Genomic DNA, 20,029 nt, shown 5'->3' on the forward strand with positions numbered 1-20,029 from the left:
GATTCATAAGAAAAATTGTGTATTGTCCTTCCAAAAATAGTTCATCCAGCTGTTTTAGAGATTTCTTTGGAGTGGTTAATAATCTGAACAAGATATCATTTCTCAAACATACCATAATATATTTTTAATGTAAAAAAGTTATTTCCTATTATTCACTGTATTTACGGATGATAAACAACTTCATTCCATTTAAACAAGACTTTAACTATCATGTCAGGATGCGCATCTTTGTTGTGAAGATAGATAAGAAAATAATATATAATTAATAAAAAAAATAGTTAACAATTCTTTAGTAAAGTTAGGTTTTTACACAGAATAGACCAGATTTTAAGAGGAGTGCTTCAAAATAAAATCTGGCAATAATATCCAGATTGGTTATGGGATTGAATCGTCAAGTAAACGGGACGATGCTTGAAATATAAGGGTACCGTAAATTTAACAATACACCACGTCGAGGACGAGCTGTGCGGGACCCATTCATCGGGCAAGTACCATTTCGAGTACCATTTTTACCGCGCGATTCCATTTCGAGAGCAAATTGTAAAAGTTGAAGTTCTATTCTCAATCCTCCTCTCGGTCCCGATGATGATATCCGCGCGCACAGATGTTTTGCACTTCATTAAGAGAGTGTTTGGAAAGGTAATGGGTTTGGTACCCCGTCGTGGTGGTACTGTTTGCGGATTTACTTCAGAATGACCGTTTCGGTACCGCTCCGAGTGCCACTCGACATACCTAAAGTTGCAGGTCTTCGAAATTGAGTTGGTTTTTGCTTCTCTTTGGCCTCCGCTCCTATAAATTGCTAGTCGATACCATATTGCCGATCACACACTTTTTCCTATACATTACTTTTGTTTTCTGTGGTTCCCGTTTATCAAACAAGGGAGCCCAAAACTAACATGTTGTGTACCAACAGTTGTGGACCTTCTGCAGTTTGTTCCATCCCAACGAAATTGGATTGTTCCGTGGTGTTGTAGTACCACTCTATTGAAAGTTCAAGACGTTTTTCACCTCTTTTGACAGTTGAATAATGACGTGTTGAGTGTCGGCTGTCAAAAACGACTTAGGGTACTTTTAAAAATACGAAACAGTCAATGCAAAAATGGGAAGGGAGAGCACGAGAATTGTGATGGTAGTCAGAGTGTAGGGAGTTTTCTATGAAGCTACGAGAGACGGCTTGAGCACTAAAATTCTTGCAATATGGGAAGAAAAAGAAGATATGTTCTATGTTTGTTGAGACAACCCAACAAACCTTTTTTGTGTGGTGAGACTGAAAATCCAACTAGAAACGAAGAAAAGGAGTTTTTACACAATAATCCCCAATTTTAGGTTTGCTTCTTTTTAGTTTAGCTGAAGTACAAAGTTTTTATATTATTTGGGAAAAATCACTTCTCTAGTACTCAAAGTTAATCAAACGAACCACAAAGCAATCTTTTAGGATGTTTGGTTTGGTTCTTACAAACCTCTGGGTTACTGCTGGTTTTTGGGTTAGCTGGGTTGCCTCTATTGAGTGTTCTTTATGAAGTGCTTTAGCCTCAATATTGGCAATCATAGAATGTTATTTAAGAGGGATCGGCAACACTGAATAATCTTGTCAGTAGGTATGGATATTACCCAGATAGTGGTAGGTACAAGTTTGCTCTTATTTATGTCGGATTTATCGCACGCAAATTGCCTCCGCATTGAAACGCGCATTCCCGCTACATACACATTTAACACCTTTACTTGTTTTAAGATCGCAATGTTGCCATAAACGGCCTTAAATAACCGGACAGGTAACCTGTAAATAAATATTCAAAGATATTTCTTAACGGCCATCGGCGTAAATTGTCTTTAATTGCCGTTTTTAATTTGCCATTAGACTAAAGAGAGCAAACATTTCGCATAATTACCTTACAATCCATCATCCAAACGATCGAAGTATTAATTGTTTACATTGCTAATGTTTATTTATATATTATTTAGAAATAATGTTGGTAATTTATTGCGGGGTCTATTTTCCGGTTTGACCGAGTAGTACTACTAATTTACTATAAAGAAAGTAACCAGTTTTTATTACATAACTAGTGCTGTAAGAAGCATTTTACGCACGATATGGAAAAAGTTGCGAGTATGTATGCAAGTGCGTAACATGCTTTAGGGCCCGTGTGTACTACACTTTACCTACGACCAAGTGTAAAGTCTTGTTTTCGGTCACATTTTATTCACTAAACTCACATAATTGATAATTCAGAGTAAACACTATATTTTTACTAATCGTAAGTAAAATTAAACTGTTTAATGCATAATTCGATAACCTGATGTCGATAGAGCAAGAAAAGTATTAGGTGTTGTTAACTGTACGTAAAAATGGTCATTACGTTACTGAAAACTATGCGTAATGGACTCATCCCAAGCTTAGTCTGAAATGTCGGAATTTGTAGTTTATTTACAGGACTTTGAAAATGCGTAAATAAATTTAAATCGACAGTTTTGCCGCGTACATGACGTAGACGACTTTCAGCAGTTTTATTGGCTATGTCTGTCTGATGGTTGACAGCATCTTCCAATCAAGTGATTCAAAGTCAAGTCACGAGTGCAATGTTGCCAAATAACACATTTTATAGCACGACACGACAACTTTTTTATTTCACTGGACAAAAAGTAATTTGATGTCAATCTGACGTAATGTCTTAACAACATAAGCATTTATAACGTAAACCAATCGTGTATTTTTGTTTAACTTTGCTATTTTAGAGACATTTTTTACTTTTGCTATTTACGTCTCTTGCGGAAGAACAAGAGATAGTAATCAGTCAAATCGCTCGAGCGCAAAACAATCGAAACCCCCTTATTTGTAATGCAGAGGGTTAATTATACTACCATCCCCCAGGGTTGGCACGCTTAATTTACCTTTTGGCGTGTGCGTATATCGTTAAACAAAGGAGCAACATATGGAAAGGCCGGTACCATTTACCATCAATAAAATACCGAGCCGAGTGTATCACCCCAACGTTATTAATTAGGGGTTGAAAAAAAATGCAACCATAGTCTAAACGTAAAACCTCAATTTTACTATAATACCATTAGAACCGGTATTGGATAGCACTTAATGGGGTGCAGACTAAAAAAATTACCTAAAAGTGGGTAATAAATTTAGGTTATTCTGACAAGGGGGTGAGAGGTTATGGCTGATTGCCTCGTTATTGAATTTTAATAATTGGCATTCACGATTCAATATAAGTTTGCCATAAGGAACGAAATAATTATTTTGGTTTGTAGGTCAAATGTTTTTCTATAATTGTTTTTAATTTTTGTACCGCAAAAACAAACAAAATTAGAATGACATCTGTAAGACTCCTTCATTGCTGTCAAATTGTACAAAAGGAAAAAGTTTACTTACTTGCAACGAAATTACAAAGAAAATTGAAAATAGGTAATGTAATACAGCTCTTGATGCTCTTATTTCACAATTGGACTGAACTATAAAACTTGTATCTTTCTGCTATTGCAAGCCTTTTAGAATAGAAATAAACTTTGTTTCAACTGTTCATAAGATAACCTGCAAAATGAATTAGAGGTTTCAATTATCAATTTATCATAACCAGTCAGTAATAAAAACAAATTTATAAAAATTGTAATAATTTAACACGTTTGACATTACAAAAATGTGAATTTATATCCCCAACGACCACTAAAACCTTTTTAGCTTATTTTTTAATGCCTTAAGGTGAATATATAAATGTTAATCTGGAAAATATATTAGTTTAAATATTACAGTTACTAATAGTCTTCAGATGGGCGTTTATTTATGTTTTGGGGGCTTCAAAACAAGCTTTGCAAGCCACCCACATAAGCTAGAATCGGTGTAAAGTGTTTGATTATCACTAAAAAATCCGTAGTTTAATGTGGTTTTATAAATATTTTACATTTTGTATACAAATATTTTAGCTAGTTATGCCGTCATCACTGGGTGGTGATGTAGCCAACATATGGTCAAGGGTACAGGCAAAAACGAAAAGTAACAGTTGTTTAGATCTGGAAGTCTCGGCGGCCTTAACGGCGGTTTCTAGCCTATAACTTCACTATCAAGGCTGAGTTGACTATAATCGCTCAATTTTGTGTTAATTAGTAGTTAATTGGTCGTTTTGCCCATTAAGACTAGAGGTTATGGTGTTTTCTAGTTAAAAAATTTTAAAAATTAAAGTACAAAGAGTAATTTGGACTCGTTGAGCCACTTTCTCGTACACCCTTCACCTGCCGATATTCATTAACATTTCACCGTTCACAATTACTTTTAATTCGGTCGCATTACTTCTTCGGTGGCATACCTCTTTTTTTGACGAATGTGTTGTAATTTAATTGCCGCCCCAAGAATATTTCCGGTGGGTTTTTTTCCGATTCTGGAAATCAGTTTGAGCGAAAAGGAATTTGTTAAATCTACCACTAATTTATAGCTCGAAACGTTGGTTGATTAGAGTTTCAGGTGAACCGTTACAATAAAGCAGGAGTCGGCAGCAAATTAATCATGTCGTTTTGAACGTCCCAGGGCGCTATTATTTTTCGAAAGCTTCATTTGTTTGCCGGTGAGATGTGATGTTATAACCTGTTTGTTTTGTTGTTGTGCAGTTACAATCGGCATATACAACAGTATTATAAAACATGTTGTCTGCTTGGGCTTAAAAACACACAGGTGCTGCAGTGTTTGTCACTAAGTCCACATTATTTTCAATTAGTAGCAATGCTGCTTGCCTAATTGCTAGTTGATATCTCCGAGATACGACTTGTACCTTAAGCGAGAAACGCCCGTTTAGATGGACTGGAACAGGTTCATAATTTTATCTTTAATATGGATGGCAGGTTTACTAATGTTTCTTTTAATTTAATTTGTCAAACGACAATTTTTTAAAAAATGCCAAGGATGTACAAGAATTTAAAATCATTAGAATTGCTTCAAGTACATTGTTACTGCCAAAGGATATTTTCAATGATTTGATGATTTTTTTGACTTTTCCATCAAATCGTCAAAAAGTTTTTCAATTATCAGGACGAAGATTTAGTCAGTCTTGGATTGAGACAACTCGGTTAATGTTATTTTCAACTTTCTTCAATTTTTCAACAATTTGAAAACTTCTGTACCTAAGTTCTAGATTTGAAGAACTGAATAGCTGTTGTAGTTAAAAATTCATTTAAAGTAATCTGGTTTAATTTTTGTCAACTAATAACTGTAAGTTATTTAAAATTCTTCGCGTCAACTAGTAGCTTTGTTTATGTCGTATTTTTCGGAATAAACCGAACTCGGTGAAAATCTTTTAAATTAACACAAAATCAATTCAGAACACGATCATAAATAAGACGGAAAAAAATTATCGAATCATGAACCAGGATCATGAATAAACATTTATTGCCACCAGTTCTGGTTTTGGCGCTAAATTTCGGTATTAAATTTGACTAGTTTTACTGTTGCCAAATTTGCATTTTTAGGATTTTTGGCCTTTGGGCGGACAAACAATCCTTGTAAAAACAATTTTACTTTGGAACATCCAATCAAACCTCGTGAAGTGAACCATGAAAGTCTAGAAAATCCACGATTTCCGCCTGCAAAACCGTTATTAACTGGTTGGCGTAGACATAAATACAATTAGAATTCTCACTTGGTTTCGAATTATTAGAATATATTATGATTTTTTTTCAGATAAAATCAGTTTTTCGTTATGCAAATTAACCATACACGTATTATTTAATACTGACCGTTGCCAGTTAGGCGGCTTTGTAGGTGTTCGGCAAAACGGCCATAGAGGTACATTAAGCTAAATAAATCAAAACGTAATCTTGATATATTGTGGATCGTTTGCGGAACACTCGGTATGATAAGACAGGAAGGCAAATTCTGATAGTAAACATTAAAGATATCATTTTTCGAACGAATCATTTTTTTTTTGGTTTTATTTAATTTCGGTGCCAGTGGATATTTCGTTTATATCCATGAAATTGCAGTGTATCATGCAGTTATAGTTTATTACACAAATATACAGGGTGGTGGTATTTTAGAAGTTAACTAGAGAACGACTCAATATTTTTTGGTGAAATTTGGAGTGTATCCTAAGTTGGGTTCAAACTCTCCAAAAAGAACACCAACTTTTGATTTTCAAATGGAACACCCTGTTTCTAAAAACTCAGAAAATGTTGAAGTTAGCTAGATACTTCTAATATACCATCAGCGTGAATCACCCTGTATGCTTTCTTGATGTTGAAAACTTCAATGAGCTAACAATAAACAAAATCATAAATTTGGTTGCTACATCTACAAATTAGATTTTAATCCAACGAAACTAATTAGATAATTAATTTGAATATAAACAGTATTTAAGCATTAAAAATTTTAATAACTGTACCGGTGTAACACTTAAAAAGTTAATGATTTATGTAAAACGAACGATAGATATTAGCCGAACATTATTGTTTACTGTATTTACAACAACTCGTAATTTTGTTTGTACTGGTTGAACTACGTGAAACAATAAAATAATATATTAATTCAGTTAATTAATTTAAGTAACTAATTAAGGCATAAAGCGTTTGCTTATCTATAAACTACAATTGATGAGAATTTTATATTTTACCAGATTCCAGAACAGACTCTGAAAGTGTCGAATTTGTTACCAAATTAGCTTAGGTTAAGGTTAGGTTAAGCTTAAATTGTTCTTAGAACAGGTCTTTTTTTGAGAAATAAAGAAATTCTGAATTCTTAGTTTCCCGAGAATTTTAGGTGAAATGGAAGATTTTAAGCCATAACAAGAGTCAGGTAACTTCAATATTTCAGGTATGTTTCCATTATCTTAGATTGATTCTCAAGTTTTCAAGCATTAGCCACTGTATACTGATAAACTTTTTAATCAGATTCGTAGACACTTATTAATTTTGTGTAATGAGAGGTATTGCTTAATCCGTTATGCCGATGATACTGTTTTGTAATCCGATCTATAAGAAATGGTAAATATGGTGGGAGAACACAGTAGGGTCTGAACATCAATACCAAATTATGATCATCTTCAGAAACCTGAATGCATTTCACATTCAACCAGTGGATAAATTCAAATTCTTGGGAACATGGCTTTTCGAAGACTGGAAATCGGACAAAGAAATGAAAAGCCGAATTGAGCAAGCCCAACAAGAATTCCTTAGGTTTAGAAGTGTGTTTGCCTGTTCGGACTTTGATATCGACCTAAGGATAAGATTCATAGAATGCTATGTCTGGTCGGGGACCCTGAAGATAAGCAGTGTCAACAAACTGGATGTTTTTTGAAATGTAGCTCCATCGCAGAATTCTAAAAGTACCATGGACAGCGATAATGATAAACGAGAATATACAATGCGGACAAGAAAAGAAAAACGGCCTATTTGGGAAATACCATGGGTAGAAGATTGAGGGCAAAAGAAGAATGCAGAGAAAAATGATGCTTTGGAACATCAGAAAATGAAGAGGACTACGTGATATACAGTCTTCACACCGCGCCAGACAGAGAAGCAAACATCCATTTGTGGGTATGTATCTGAAGAAGAAGACTGCTCTACAGATTCTACCTCGTCTAGATGGGATATTGTTGATATTTTCACAGTAATAATATACTTTTTACGATCTTTTGCTTCCAAAACATTATCATTATCATTCTGCATAGTATTTCTAAATAGCTCAATTCTGTTTTCTACAAACACCACATACTGACACATGATCAAAGTTTATGGTAAATTTTGCTCTTTCTACAAAAGTTATCTCTTTTACTTGTAGGTTCCAATTTGTTCCTTTTTTCCTTTAAAGTAATGCAAAAACTTCAAAAATGTTTAACTGGCTTCAATTAACCGTTATTTTGCCATGCCATCAGGCTTCTCCTGCGTCCTTATTCATTATTGCAGGGTGTGTATTCTTGAAATTATGTAAGGGAATCACCAAGAAAAAAGTATGCAGAATGTGATAGAAATGATAAAAAATCTGCCATGTCAGCGTCTTCTGTCACATTCTATCAAAAGTTCTATTCTATAGAGCCCTGCTCCCTGTTTTCAGGGATTAGCAACATTTGAGCTGGATAACCTTCACTTACTGTAGTAAAAGCTTCACTTACAGAAATAGAAGCTTCGACCAATAAAGCTTTCTTACTGTTCTTGATACTAATATACAATTGAATGTCTTTTTGAATATTCCTATTCAGTTTCACGTAGTATTACGATGATAAACCGTGTTTAGGCATTTATAAAGGCACAATCACCTCCTAATCACACAGATTTAGAGCCTTAAATACCTACTGGTTTGGCATCTTCAGTATGTGGTGTTTTACGACTCAGTAAATTAGCAAAATTCACTTAAGTAGAAACCACTACTTTCTCTAATAGCTTATCAGCGTCACCACGGTTAATTTACAACCACTTTGCTTGTGAAAACTACACGTCGTAATGCAGTATTAGCGCTTTTATATGGTTGGAAACTTTTCCAAATACACCCTGTATAACTTTAAAGGCTTTGTTTTTACATGAATGGCGGTTTTAAAGAAAATTATCGGTGAATGAAAGCCCGATATGGACTTTTCCGCATTTGAAGCTGGTTCCACTCGGTGCAAAATGTGAATGGTTGCGGGTACCATTTATATATGCTTTTAGGTACGTGTGGGTATTCTGAACGTTCTAAGAAATATTTTAATTCGTTTTGGACATTGTTGCCACCTTAACCGGTGTTTGCGATTTAAACACGCCAAAAGGTCGTTTTCTCATCGTGTGTGGGTCCTCGCTGGTAGTATGGGCTGACGATCGTAAAATGTGGATTTTTACGATATTTTTCTGTTCGTTATTAAATTTAGCCCGGTGTTTTACAGATCGAGCCGGTGTACCGTTAAGTTGTGGTTTAATTGATCCGTTGCGATTATTTTTGGAGAGATTCTCAGAGATAAAGCGTTTAAACGAGTAGGTATTATTATTATTTATTATTCCTACGGTATTCTCGTAACGACCGATTACGTTTATTTAAAATGCTATAAGTTTGCGAAAACTTTGAGGGAAAAAAAAAGTTAAGTAGTTAAAAAAAAAGTATGCATTGGCCGGGAATCGAACCCAGGCCGCCCGCGTGGCAGGCGAACATTATGTAAAAAATACCCAAAGTAAAGATAAAAAATAAATAATATAAACAAAATTAAAAAATAAAATAATATAATAAATAAAGTTACAAATAATGAACTACCAATGCTGTACATATACCCGCGCTTAGCCATTTAGTGGCTCACAAAGAAAAACGCTTGTTAACCTATTTTAGTGTCAAATTTGTAATATGTATTCAGACAAAATTATTCATAAAAAAACATTATAAAAAAAGTAAATTTATAAAACCAATTAAACAAAAAAAAAAGTACAGTAGGTATGACAAACAAGAAATTTAAATCAATATTTTATTTTATTGTTCATAAAACAAAATGCTTAACAGCTACATACAATTTTATTTAAAAAATAGGATTTGATGACATGTGGCGCCATCTACATGCACTAGTTTTCAATGTAGAACCACAAACTACAGCTAGTACTAGGAAGGTCTCATTATTAGTTTTAATATGCGTCGGATAGATGGCGATCACAACCATCGAGTGAAATTTAATTAATTTTCATGGATACAGAACTAAATGTAAACTAGTACAATTAAATAATGTACGCACTTATTGAGAAATAAAAAAATTTTAATAAATAATATGTAAAAAAACAAAACAGTGGCGGATATATGGGGAGGGCTGAAGCTTCTCCCCCCCAATGCAATCTAAGATAAAATAATAATAAAAAAACGCTCATCTATTCAACTTCTTAATTATTTGATGAAAGTTGTTAGAGTTGTAGGAATTTTGAACGCAGATAAACCACACTGTTCCTATGAGAAGATTTTGGATATCATCATCCCAAAATTGATGATTCTAACGTTTATCAATCAAGAGAGAATTGGAAGTATGACTGGGAAATTGATCAAGAGAGATATAGAATACAAAAACTCGGTAAAGGATAAGCAGTAGTAACAAAGATATCAAAACAAACTTGCTTCTTAGGATTTCAGGCTTGAAGATATCAAATCCAACTTCCAAACCTATGTATTAGAGACATACATGAATCAGATTGGATTCCTCAACAAAAGAGTCTTCTAATAATAAAGAAAATTTTTTTAAAAATTCATATTATTTTGAAAAGTGTTGAGGTTAATTTACAACACTTTTCAGAAATTGGAAAATCTGAAAATTCAAAAATAATTAAGTTTTCAATTAATTGTACAACAATCCAATATCAATTCAAATAAAGTTTAATGTACTTTTAATCATTCAGAAACTATCTCATTAGAATGCATGATAAGTTTGACAATAACAATGACAAGTTTGACACTTGTTTTCCCTATCATGGAAAGTTTTCATTTGTACATAAGTACTTTTACATTTCTGGTTTCAGTTTCAATAATTCCACTCCTAAATCATTGTTGCCATAAAAAAAAAATCTAATAATGAAATGGCCAAATGTTTAGAATATTCAAAAACGGTCATTTTCAGGGACCATAAAAAATATATTTAAAGCAGGTTTCAGTATAAGAGTGTTATTTAGTTACATTTGAATAAAGAAGACTTTGGAAGAACAAGTACTTATATGGTTGCAGTGCAAGAAATTTCTTTAGCAGAGATGGGAAGGAAAACAGGAAGTTTTCAAACCATTAGTGCTAAAACCAGAAAGTCGTTTGGTATAAGTAAAATATTTGTATTACATTTGATTTACCAACCAAATTGTATAGTCTAATAAAATGGTGTACATTTCTATTATCAGCTGGACTGTTTAAATTTGATGGCGATTATGCAATAACACGTTAAAGTTTCTTGGAACACTAGTGGATTAACGTGATATCAAAATTTAATTTAGATGTTTAATAATGTATCTTTGTACACATTACACAACTCTTTTATTAAGTAAATCAATGTTTATTTGGTTTTTCCTTTAATTTATTATGGTTTAACGAAGTAATATATCGTTCACCAACCTATAAAGAACACTTTGTATCAGAGATTTGAAGGGTGTGCTATACGTTAGTCCGTTTACTCGTTCAAGTTTTGCATAATGAATTATCATTTTATCTGATTTTCAAGGAAAAGTTGCGTTGTCAAGCAAAACAACGAGTTATGCCACGTTTCGTCAAGCTTCTACTTGAGTTTTGGAGTAGCCTGATACTGTCACTACAAGTTGAATAAATCGTTTAGAACAACTAAATGAGACAGATGATTTTGACTATTGACTAACTTGAAACCTTAATAACTATGAATATCTGATATACGAAAGCGAATCATTAAGTTCCAGGACTTTTTCTGTTTCAGTTATTTTGACAGCTACAGAGTTCCAGTTTTGATCAAATTACAGCTTGGTTGATCTAGTTTTGACCACCCCGTATCATTCAAGTCACATTTCACCTGAAACGTCATAATTTGACCATAAGCACTAAAATTAGACAATCTGGACTAGTGACTGCTGGTTGTATTTTGACAGTTACAAGGTTCCAGTTTTGACCAGATTACAGCTTTATTGACCTTGTATTACTCAAATCAAATTTCACCAGAAACGTGACAATTTCACTCTAAATACAAAACTGCAGTAAAGTTATACAATTTGTATTAGTCCACTTTGACAACTTTTACACAAAAAAATGTCGCCTCCTAGCCTCCCTGTTCACCAGATTTGGCCACTGGAATCTTTTTTTTGATTTTTCAGACCTTCAATGTTGAATAAAGGGTTTTTAAATACATTTTTGTGTCGTTCTTCTGAACTTTTTGATCACTCCTAGTAAATGCAATATCGAACCAAAAACTTGTCCTGGAAAGCGCAGGCGGCAAAAATTTGATTTAATCTGGACGAATAGCGTTTTCGCGATCAGTCGTCCAATATACAACGTACGACGCAGTGTGTTTCGACCTTCATATCCGCGTTCCAATATTCGGTCAAATCGGTGTGTTCGGTCATGAATGAATGAATAAATTCATTACTTTATAAACTTGGATAGAGTATCAATAACGCGATATAGTGAAAACAACTATTTTCGATTTTTTACTAGGTATTTTACTTTACTACATTAAACCTAGCCATATAGATTAGCGTTTGTTTGGGGATTTCAATTACTAACTAAATCAAAAAATTACTGTTAAATTTTTAGGTCACTTAATAAATTATTAGTCTTCAAAAAACACCTAGTCATTTTCAACTTATATAGTTTCAGTTCAGGTCAATAATCCGTTTTTTTTTTTGGTGAAATTTGTACAAAAGTCGCACTATTGAAAAACCAAACAAAATTAATTTATTTACATAAAAACAATTATTATAAAAAAATAAAAAAAATCAATTAATGACGTTATATCCCTCTACAGGTTACACTCACAAACATTTTAACCTTTAAACGCAGAAATCGTCTATTGTCTAATACTTTTTGCATCTCTCAATTGAGCTAAATTACTATTTACGCAAAACATTATGGTATTTAACAAGCTGTTTAACAAATTTTCAGGTTTTTTGTGGTTCACCAAGTGAAAATGCCCTCCGAGGAAAGTCATCATGTGGTCCATCCTCATCCTTCAATAGCCAAAAACGCCCACGTCAACTCTTACCAACAGTACCAACAGATGTACCAAAAGTCCCTAGAAAATCCTGAAGAATTCTGGGGGGAAATTGCCAAACAATTTCATTTTGAAACCCCTGTAAAAGACAAGTTTTTCCGGTACAACTTTGACCTGACCAAAGGGCCTATTTTTAATAAGTGGTTGGATGGCGCTACCACTAATATCAGCTACAATTTGCTGGATAGGAATGTGCGAAATGGACATGGTGATAAAGTGGCTTATTACTGGTAAGTTTTGTCTTTTTAAATAAATAATTCAATGTAAATCTAAATAGGAGATGTATTACATCTCTCTACAGCCATAGTTTTACACAGAGGTTGTCCAAATTTGAGTTAAATTTTTGTCTTTTTCTAATAGTTCTGTCCCTAAAAACCTTCATTCTCATTTATTTATAATTTTTGCATTTCTTGATCTTCTGTTCAGTAGCTAAGACTATTCTACCACATTTATTATTCTCTTGGCATTTTCTCTAAAAAATAAATTTCTGATAATTTTCTTCCTCTAGTGTTTTAGTAATATTGATCCATTTTTGTGTCACATACTTCATCCATCTCATCAGTGTCTTCAACGACTGTTACCAAGACTATTTAATACTTGGTCATCTTCAAATGAGAGCGTTTTCAATGTATTGTAGTATTATCGTTCTTGTGTGTTAATGTAAGCAATTTTACTGTCTTGGTCTTTTGTTTTGTAGAATTTAGTTTCTATTCTGGGTGATTCTCCATATGATCCTATTCTGAATCTTCCATCGCTACAGCATGTATGTCTGCTCTTTAATAATGTCCATAAAGCTCTCATCTGCCAATTCAAAATGACATATATTATTTTTCCTGTACGTCTGTCATTTCTCTCTTAAACTAGAAGACAGAAGACTGCAAAATAAATGGTTGTCAAAAAGAAATATTTGCCAAAGCATACAAATTACACACAAAAGGCAAAACGATGTTTAATTTCAGCTTTTACGGATTTTTGGATCTTCTTTTTTTCTTCATTTTTGTTGTTTCTACAGGCTCTTAGCTATTAATTGAGACAGGCACGTGCATCACTACTTATAAACTGGATATTACTCTGTGCTACTCGTGTAACCATTGAGTACTTTGGTTCTAGTACCAATTGAGGTACAATAGAAAATTTCAAGTCTCCAGCATTTACTTCATAATAATATAAGTCCTTGACATTGAGTAAAGTTGTAATGATTGTAATTTTTTTAAATATACACTTCATAATATATGAATGACCATTTTGGTAAACGCAGCAATTTCCTGCAACTTAATTAGGTGTAATGAAGATTATTAAACTGGCAATAATATACGGTTTTCAGTCAAATGCGGAAGTTAAATTCAAATGTAGCACGTTTTATGCAATCATTTATGTATTTCTTCGTTAATTTAGGGAGCAAAGCTCTGTATTGCTATCTGAACCACGTGATTACCCACAACAAACATCACCCTATATTATATAATTTCTGATTGCAATCATGACCTTTAAGAGTCACATTTATACATAAATCTTGTGTTAATTTTGGTCATCCATTTATCACAAGGGGATTCCAATATCAAGCAAACCACGATATGACCCTTTGATTCGTGGAATCTTATCGATAACAGCCGCATGCTGTCTGATGATACTTAAATCGTCTGAAAACTTGACCACGTGCTCGTTTAATCTTAACAACTGTCCACTCGAATGTTGAGAGATAATTTTCTTGATTCAGGGAAGGTAACCATCCAGATGATTACAGCCGATTGACCTACAAAAAATTGCTGGAAGAGGTGTGCAGGTTTGCCAATGTGCTAAAATCCAGGGGGGTGCAGAAAGGGGATCGGGTGGCTGTTTATATGCCCATGATTTTGGAGGCTGTGATTACATTGTTGGCTTGTACCAGGATAGGAGCCATTCATTCTTTGGTTGTAAGTATTAATTTAGTTAACCAAGCTCCTGTTAAAGTAACTCAAAAATAAACCAAAAAAAGTACAAAAGCCTAGAAATTGTACTTTGGTTAAAAATACCCAGCGAGCCAAAAAAAATGAGGTTTGAACATCAAAACAGTCAATCAACTGTTCAAAATTTTTTCCATAAGAATTAGTTACTATTTTCAGTAGGTTTGTGCAGATTGTTTATTTGATCACTCTATAAAATGATTATAGTAAAATTACAACCCCAGTCAAGAAGGTTTTTTTTCTCATGTTTTTACTAAATATTTTGAATAACTTTTAGGCAAAATAGGGGCTATAATTATCGTTTTTTCTTGATCTAATTAATTATGCTAATATATTCATTAGCGTAGCGTCAAAATCTTTCAAGTTTAGTTAATTTGGAACTGACCCTCCAGTAAAAGTAGTTAAACAGAAATTAAACCACTTTGCAACTAATCTATCACCCAAAAACTGGTAATACTTAACCTAATGTTGCTTTTGCACTATCAAAAAATTACCAACAGTAATAGATAATTGAGGGAAAATTAATTTGGGTGCGTTTAACGACCAGGAATTTCTTAACCGAGGTCGCCATATACGTGAAAGTTGTTGTGTAGATAAGTGTCCTTCAATTGTCTTCCTGTAACCAACCGCACATTATGTTTGAGGAAAGCTTTTTTTTTGAGAAAAGTTACCAAAAATATGAAATTTATCATGTAAATCAAGCACAACAAAAGGAGACCCCAGACTAAAAATAATTCCACCAAGTCACGTGCATTGTTTGATCTTATCTATGTTATTTTGTGTTGTTCTAGGTAGAAAGAGTGCAATTGACTATGTAAATTATGCACCTTATTATTATAGTTTACACGAGGATTTAATTTTTGTGCCTCTACTGCAAACTTTTGTTATTATTTGACATACATTTTTCAGTTTGCCGGATTTTCATCAGATTCATTCGCCGAACGAATTTTGGATTGTGAAGCCAGAGTGGTCGTAACAGCTGATGGAGTGTGGAGAGGAGAAAAACTCCTCCAACTTAAAAGTATATGCGACCATGCCATGGACAAATGCTCTAAAGAGGGTCATAACGTTGAAACTTGCATTGTTGTATCCCATTTGGAACGGGTCAGTTCACCAAAAGGTGGTTCCCAAACGCGACAAACGAATAAGGTAATAGAACGTTTATTTTTTAGTAAGTTTAAAGGTCACTTTCACCAGTCTACTAAAATACAATTTGTCAATGAATATTTAAATAAAATCACGAACTTTGGTAATCATTAGACGTCATAGCAAATTCCACACTGTTTACAAATTTTGTATCTTGATCCATTCTGAAAAGAACAGATAACATTTTGTTTTTAGGTTGAAACTCACTATGCATCACAGCAGATGCACTTTTTACAATAGTCAGTAAAAAGGTCACATGCTGTTTACAATATGACAAAAAGTAAAGGCAAAATTCACATAATGTTAATATTTTTCTACAAGTATGTATTAGTTCTGCTTCATGATATTAGCAGTACATCTTTCAAGTTTATTCAAAATTACGGAAATAGCCATGACCCGAGTAAAAAGTACCTATTTTAAAAGTACCATTTTTCAAATAATAGTCTGAACTTGTTAAATTCATATTGTTTAAACATAATTTTTCCTCCAGACTCCTATGACACCAGGTCGTGACCTTTGGTGGCAAGAAGTGGTACCACAAGCATCCACGAGTTGCTACCCTGAATGGATGAAGGCTGAAGATCCATTGTTCATGCTCTACACCAGCGGATCGACGGGTAAACCCAAAGGGGTGGTTCACACCACCGCCGGATACCTTCTATACTCCGCCACCACTTTTAAATACGTTTTTGATTATAAACCAAACGACGTGTATTGGTGTACAGCAGATATTGGTTGGATCACCGGTCATTCTTATGTTGTGTATGGACCTTTAGCGAATGCTGCAACTTCAGTTTTGGTAAAGATATGGTTTTAAATTAACATATTGATTTTCTTAAATTTAAATTAAAAACGATACAAATAGTAACAACGGAGAGAATCTAAATAATTGATTTCCAATCAAACCTTAAAAGAATCAAACAATATGAAAACTTTTTTAAAAAAGTTGTGTAAAACATGTTCAAATACTGCTTTTTCGTCTTTTCGTAGTTTGAAGGGACGCCATTCTTCCCAGGTAACGACAGATTCTGGTCCGTTATCGACAAATACAAGGTGACCCAATTTTACACAGCCCCAACGGCCATCAGGGCTTTAATGAAGTTTGACGACCACTTAGTCACCAAGTAAGTTCAGTTTTAAATATGTAAAAAAATTCTTTGACCACCAATAAATAATTGTTTATAAGAAAGTACAGTAAACGAGGAGAAACATGTTTGCATCACAAACATGAAATAGTAACAAGTACTTGTCTTTGATATACTACATCAGTTTTTTATCCAAGAAGTAATATAATAACAGTGTACAGTAATGATGTTTCTCATGTCTAGTTTGTTAAATAGCAACTTCAAATCAACACATTCTAATGTATAAAGTTTCAGATCACAGAGTAATACACATCATCGTGTCTCATATTGCTTGTTCTGATAGTATGCAACCTTATTCTTTCTTTCATAATTATACAAAAACATTTTTTCAGGCACGATTTGTCGCAACTCAGAGTTTTAGGATCTGTCGGTGAACCTATTAATCCGGAAGCCTGGATGTGGTACTACAAATTAGTAGGACATTCGAAATGTTCCATTGTGGACACTTTCTGGCAAACTGAAACTGGTGGTCATGTGTTAACTACCCTACCTGGAGCACAACCCATGAAGCCGGGAGCTGCGGTATTTTTAAAGTTTTGTAACGCTTAATAAAATACTGACGATCAAATGTGTAGGGTTTCCCCTTCTTCGGGGTGCAGCCCGTAATATTAGACGAAAGCGGCAAGGAAATTAAGGGCGAGGGTGAAGGTTACTTGGTGTTTTCGAGGCCTTGGCCCGGTTTGATGAGAACGCTCTACGGCAATCACGATCGATACGAAGTGACCTACTTCTCTAAATTCCCTGGATATTACTGTACTGGAGATGGCAAGTTATTAAATTTGTCCCTTAAGACTTCTAATAAGAAGTTATGCAAAAACAGGAGCCAGACGTGACGCTGATGGATATTTATGGGTCACTGGACGAGTGGACGACATGCTCAACGTGTCTGGACACTTAATGTCCACGGCTGAAGTCGAATCTGTCCTTACCGAACATCATGGAGTGGCTGAGGCTGCTGTGGTGGCCAAACCACATCCTGTTAAAGGAGAATGTTTATATTGTTTTATAACATTGACTGAAACTGGTAAGTCTAAATCATAAATTACAAATTGAATCTTCTTTCATTTTGTATACTTTATAACAGAATTGAACCTAGAACTGTAACCTCTTCTAAAACATGGTCAATGGGGGTATGTTTCCCATTTAAAAATCAAAAGTGTGTTTCTTCTTAATGGATCACCTTGGATAATAGTATGTTACTGAACAACATGTGTCCCTATAAATCAATGTTGACAAATCTACCAGGGTGCCTATTCTTGAAATGAGGGAAGGGAATTATCAAGAGAAAGACCTGTAGAATGTGACAGGAACCCGCCATAGTCAGCTTCTTCTGTCACATTCTATCAACACTTCTCTTGAAAATTCCATTCCCTGCTTTCAAGAATAGGCGTTGGGCCATCCTGTATTATAGAGTAACTAGACTTTTGTCTAAGAGATTAAACTAACCATCCTTTTGTAATAAATCCTCTTAAATTGTTGAAATTTTTCAGGTAAATTTGACGAAACCCTCCTCAAAGAGCTGAAAGCTCACGTACGGGACAGAATAGGTCCTTTCGCGCAGCCCGACATAATCCAAAACGCTCCAGCTCTACCAAAAACCAGAAGCGGAAAAATCATGAGAAGAATTTTGAGGAAAATCGCTGTTAACGATCGAAACGTGGGCGATATCAGCACTTTAGCCGATAGTTCAGTTGTGGAACAACTGTTCTCTAGCCGACCAGCAAATGCTTAGACGAAATCATAGAAAAATATTTTAATAATAATCAGTAGACAACAGCCAGTCTGCTGAAGCAAAAAGGCATTGCCTTAAATGTAAATAAAATCATGTTTTTTGACGGGTAACCAAATGTTAGATAAGTGCTTAGTTGTATGTATAATTAGTGTAAGGTGTGTAAAATCACATTCCACACTGCTACTGCATAGCCTAATACTCTCTAATAAATAAGACTGTGTACTAAACGATTCAGCCTTAATTCAGCTATCATACATATCATTCAGTTGTTGATTTGTTGATTTTTATTGTCCTGTTGTGTATATATACAAGGTGCTTTAGTTTTATCAATTGGCATTTTTTTTTGTTATGTTTAAGACCTTAAGTTAATTACTTATTCTGCAACAATACCTAATCCAGAAGATTTTCTTATACTTTCGTGTACACTTTTACCAACTACTTCAGCCAACAATTTCAATTGACAGAAAGGTAAGTTCAGGAAACAATTAAGCTTCTCTCGTAGGTGATCACATATATGAATCCAATTTTCCATTACACACGAGTAATTGTAATGAGCTACTTATTGAGAGAGAATCCAGACATACACACTAGATTCCTTATTCCACGTTTTGATGGAACAAATGATGATATTTTGAAAATTGCCACCAAGTAGAACATGAAAAATAGGTATTGAGTAATGCAAATTTTAATACAAGATTCTTTTAATTTCCACAAATAACAGCTGCTAACGACAAGTTTAATCTGAAGTTATGGTTTGACTGCAATATACCATTATAATATGTGAAACCTTGTAGGTACTCAAAATAACACCCTTAAACCGTACTTAAACTTATCTTAATACAAATATCAGTTAACTTATTTATTACTGATATGTTAAACGTTTTTTGTAGTGTTCAATCACCATAAAATTAGTTTGATTTCAAATTTGATCTTGTCTGATTTTCAATCATTAATAAGTAGGTACAGTTAAACTGACATAAAGAAATCAATCATTGATTAGTTAATTAGAACAAAGGCATTGAAATTTTGCTTAGTTTCTGGTCCTGTGTTTGAGGAAATTAGAATCAGCAGGATCAGAGATGGAAAATTATCAGAAATTTTATTTGAGAAAAAATGTCCAAAGTGTGTAAAGACATTTAAGAAATATTAGGAGGTTTACAGCTTTATGGAGTTCAGTTCTGACGGTAAAGAACACTTTGACACTTAAGTCACTTAACGCCAAAACGATCAAATTTTGCACCATAGAATTATAAATATCATGTATGTACAGGGTGGGCCAAATTAGACGTAGTTTTCTTTTTAACGATTTTTTTTTGTGCCGATCTCAAAAACCGTGTCTAATAGAAAAAAAATATTTACATTACTGGATTCTACGCTGTAGAAATGTATTTTTAGAAATAAAAAATAATGCACCTGGAAGTTTTGAAGAAA

At 33.8% G+C, this 20,029-nt stretch overlaps 1 protein-coding gene and 1 long non-coding RNA gene across 2 annotated transcripts; one reads left to right on the forward strand and one right to left on the reverse strand.

Annotated features, from left to right (window-relative positions):
• Positions 1 to 227: 227 nt before the first annotated feature.
• Positions 228 to 1,884, reverse strand: LOC145731820 (uncharacterized). Its single transcript, XR_014178883.1, has 2 exons — positions 847 to 1,884; positions 228 to 789 (listed from the first exon to the last, which is right to left on the reverse strand). It is a non-coding gene; the product is annotated as an uncharacterized LOC145731820 (long non-coding RNA).
• Positions 1,885 to 11,892: 10,008 nt separating this feature from the next.
• AcCoAS (acetyl coenzyme A synthase) lies at positions 11,893 to 18,928 on the forward strand. Its single transcript, XM_081983915.1, has 10 exons — positions 11,893 to 12,076; positions 12,524 to 12,862; positions 14,350 to 14,545; positions 15,485 to 15,724; positions 16,212 to 16,520; positions 16,712 to 16,845; positions 17,199 to 17,388; positions 17,442 to 17,631; positions 17,687 to 17,890; positions 18,357 to 18,928. The coding sequence occupies exons 2-10, from the start codon at positions 12,549 to 12,551 to the stop codon at positions 18,596 to 18,598; spliced, it is 2,019 nt and encodes a 672-aa protein (XP_081840041.1). The 5' UTR covers positions 11,893 to 12,076; positions 12,524 to 12,548; the 3' UTR covers positions 18,599 to 18,928.
• Positions 18,929 to 20,029: the final 1,101 nt, after the last annotated feature.

The sequence above is a fragment of the Ips typographus genome, linkage group LG7 (assembly GCF_016097725.1).
Source record: "Ips typographus isolate SLU linkage group LG7, UJ_Ityp_2.0, whole genome shotgun sequence".
NCBI lineage: Eukaryota > Metazoa > Arthropoda > Insecta > Coleoptera > Curculionidae > Ips > Ips typographus.

Bases quoted from the DNA above. Each gene is read 5' to 3' on its own strand.
- AcCoAS (XM_081983915.1), top strand. From the start codon at position 12,549: ATGCCCTCCGAGGAAAGTCATCATGTGGTCCATCCTCATCCTTCAATA. The intron at 12,863-14,349 runs GTAAGTTTTGTC...TTCTTGATTCAG, and splicing joins GATAAAGTGGCTTATTACTG to GGAAGGTAACCATCCAGATG. The intron at 17,891-18,356 runs GTAAGTCTAAAT...GAAATTTTTCAG, and splicing joins TATAACATTGACTGAAACTG to GTAAATTTGACGAAACCCTC.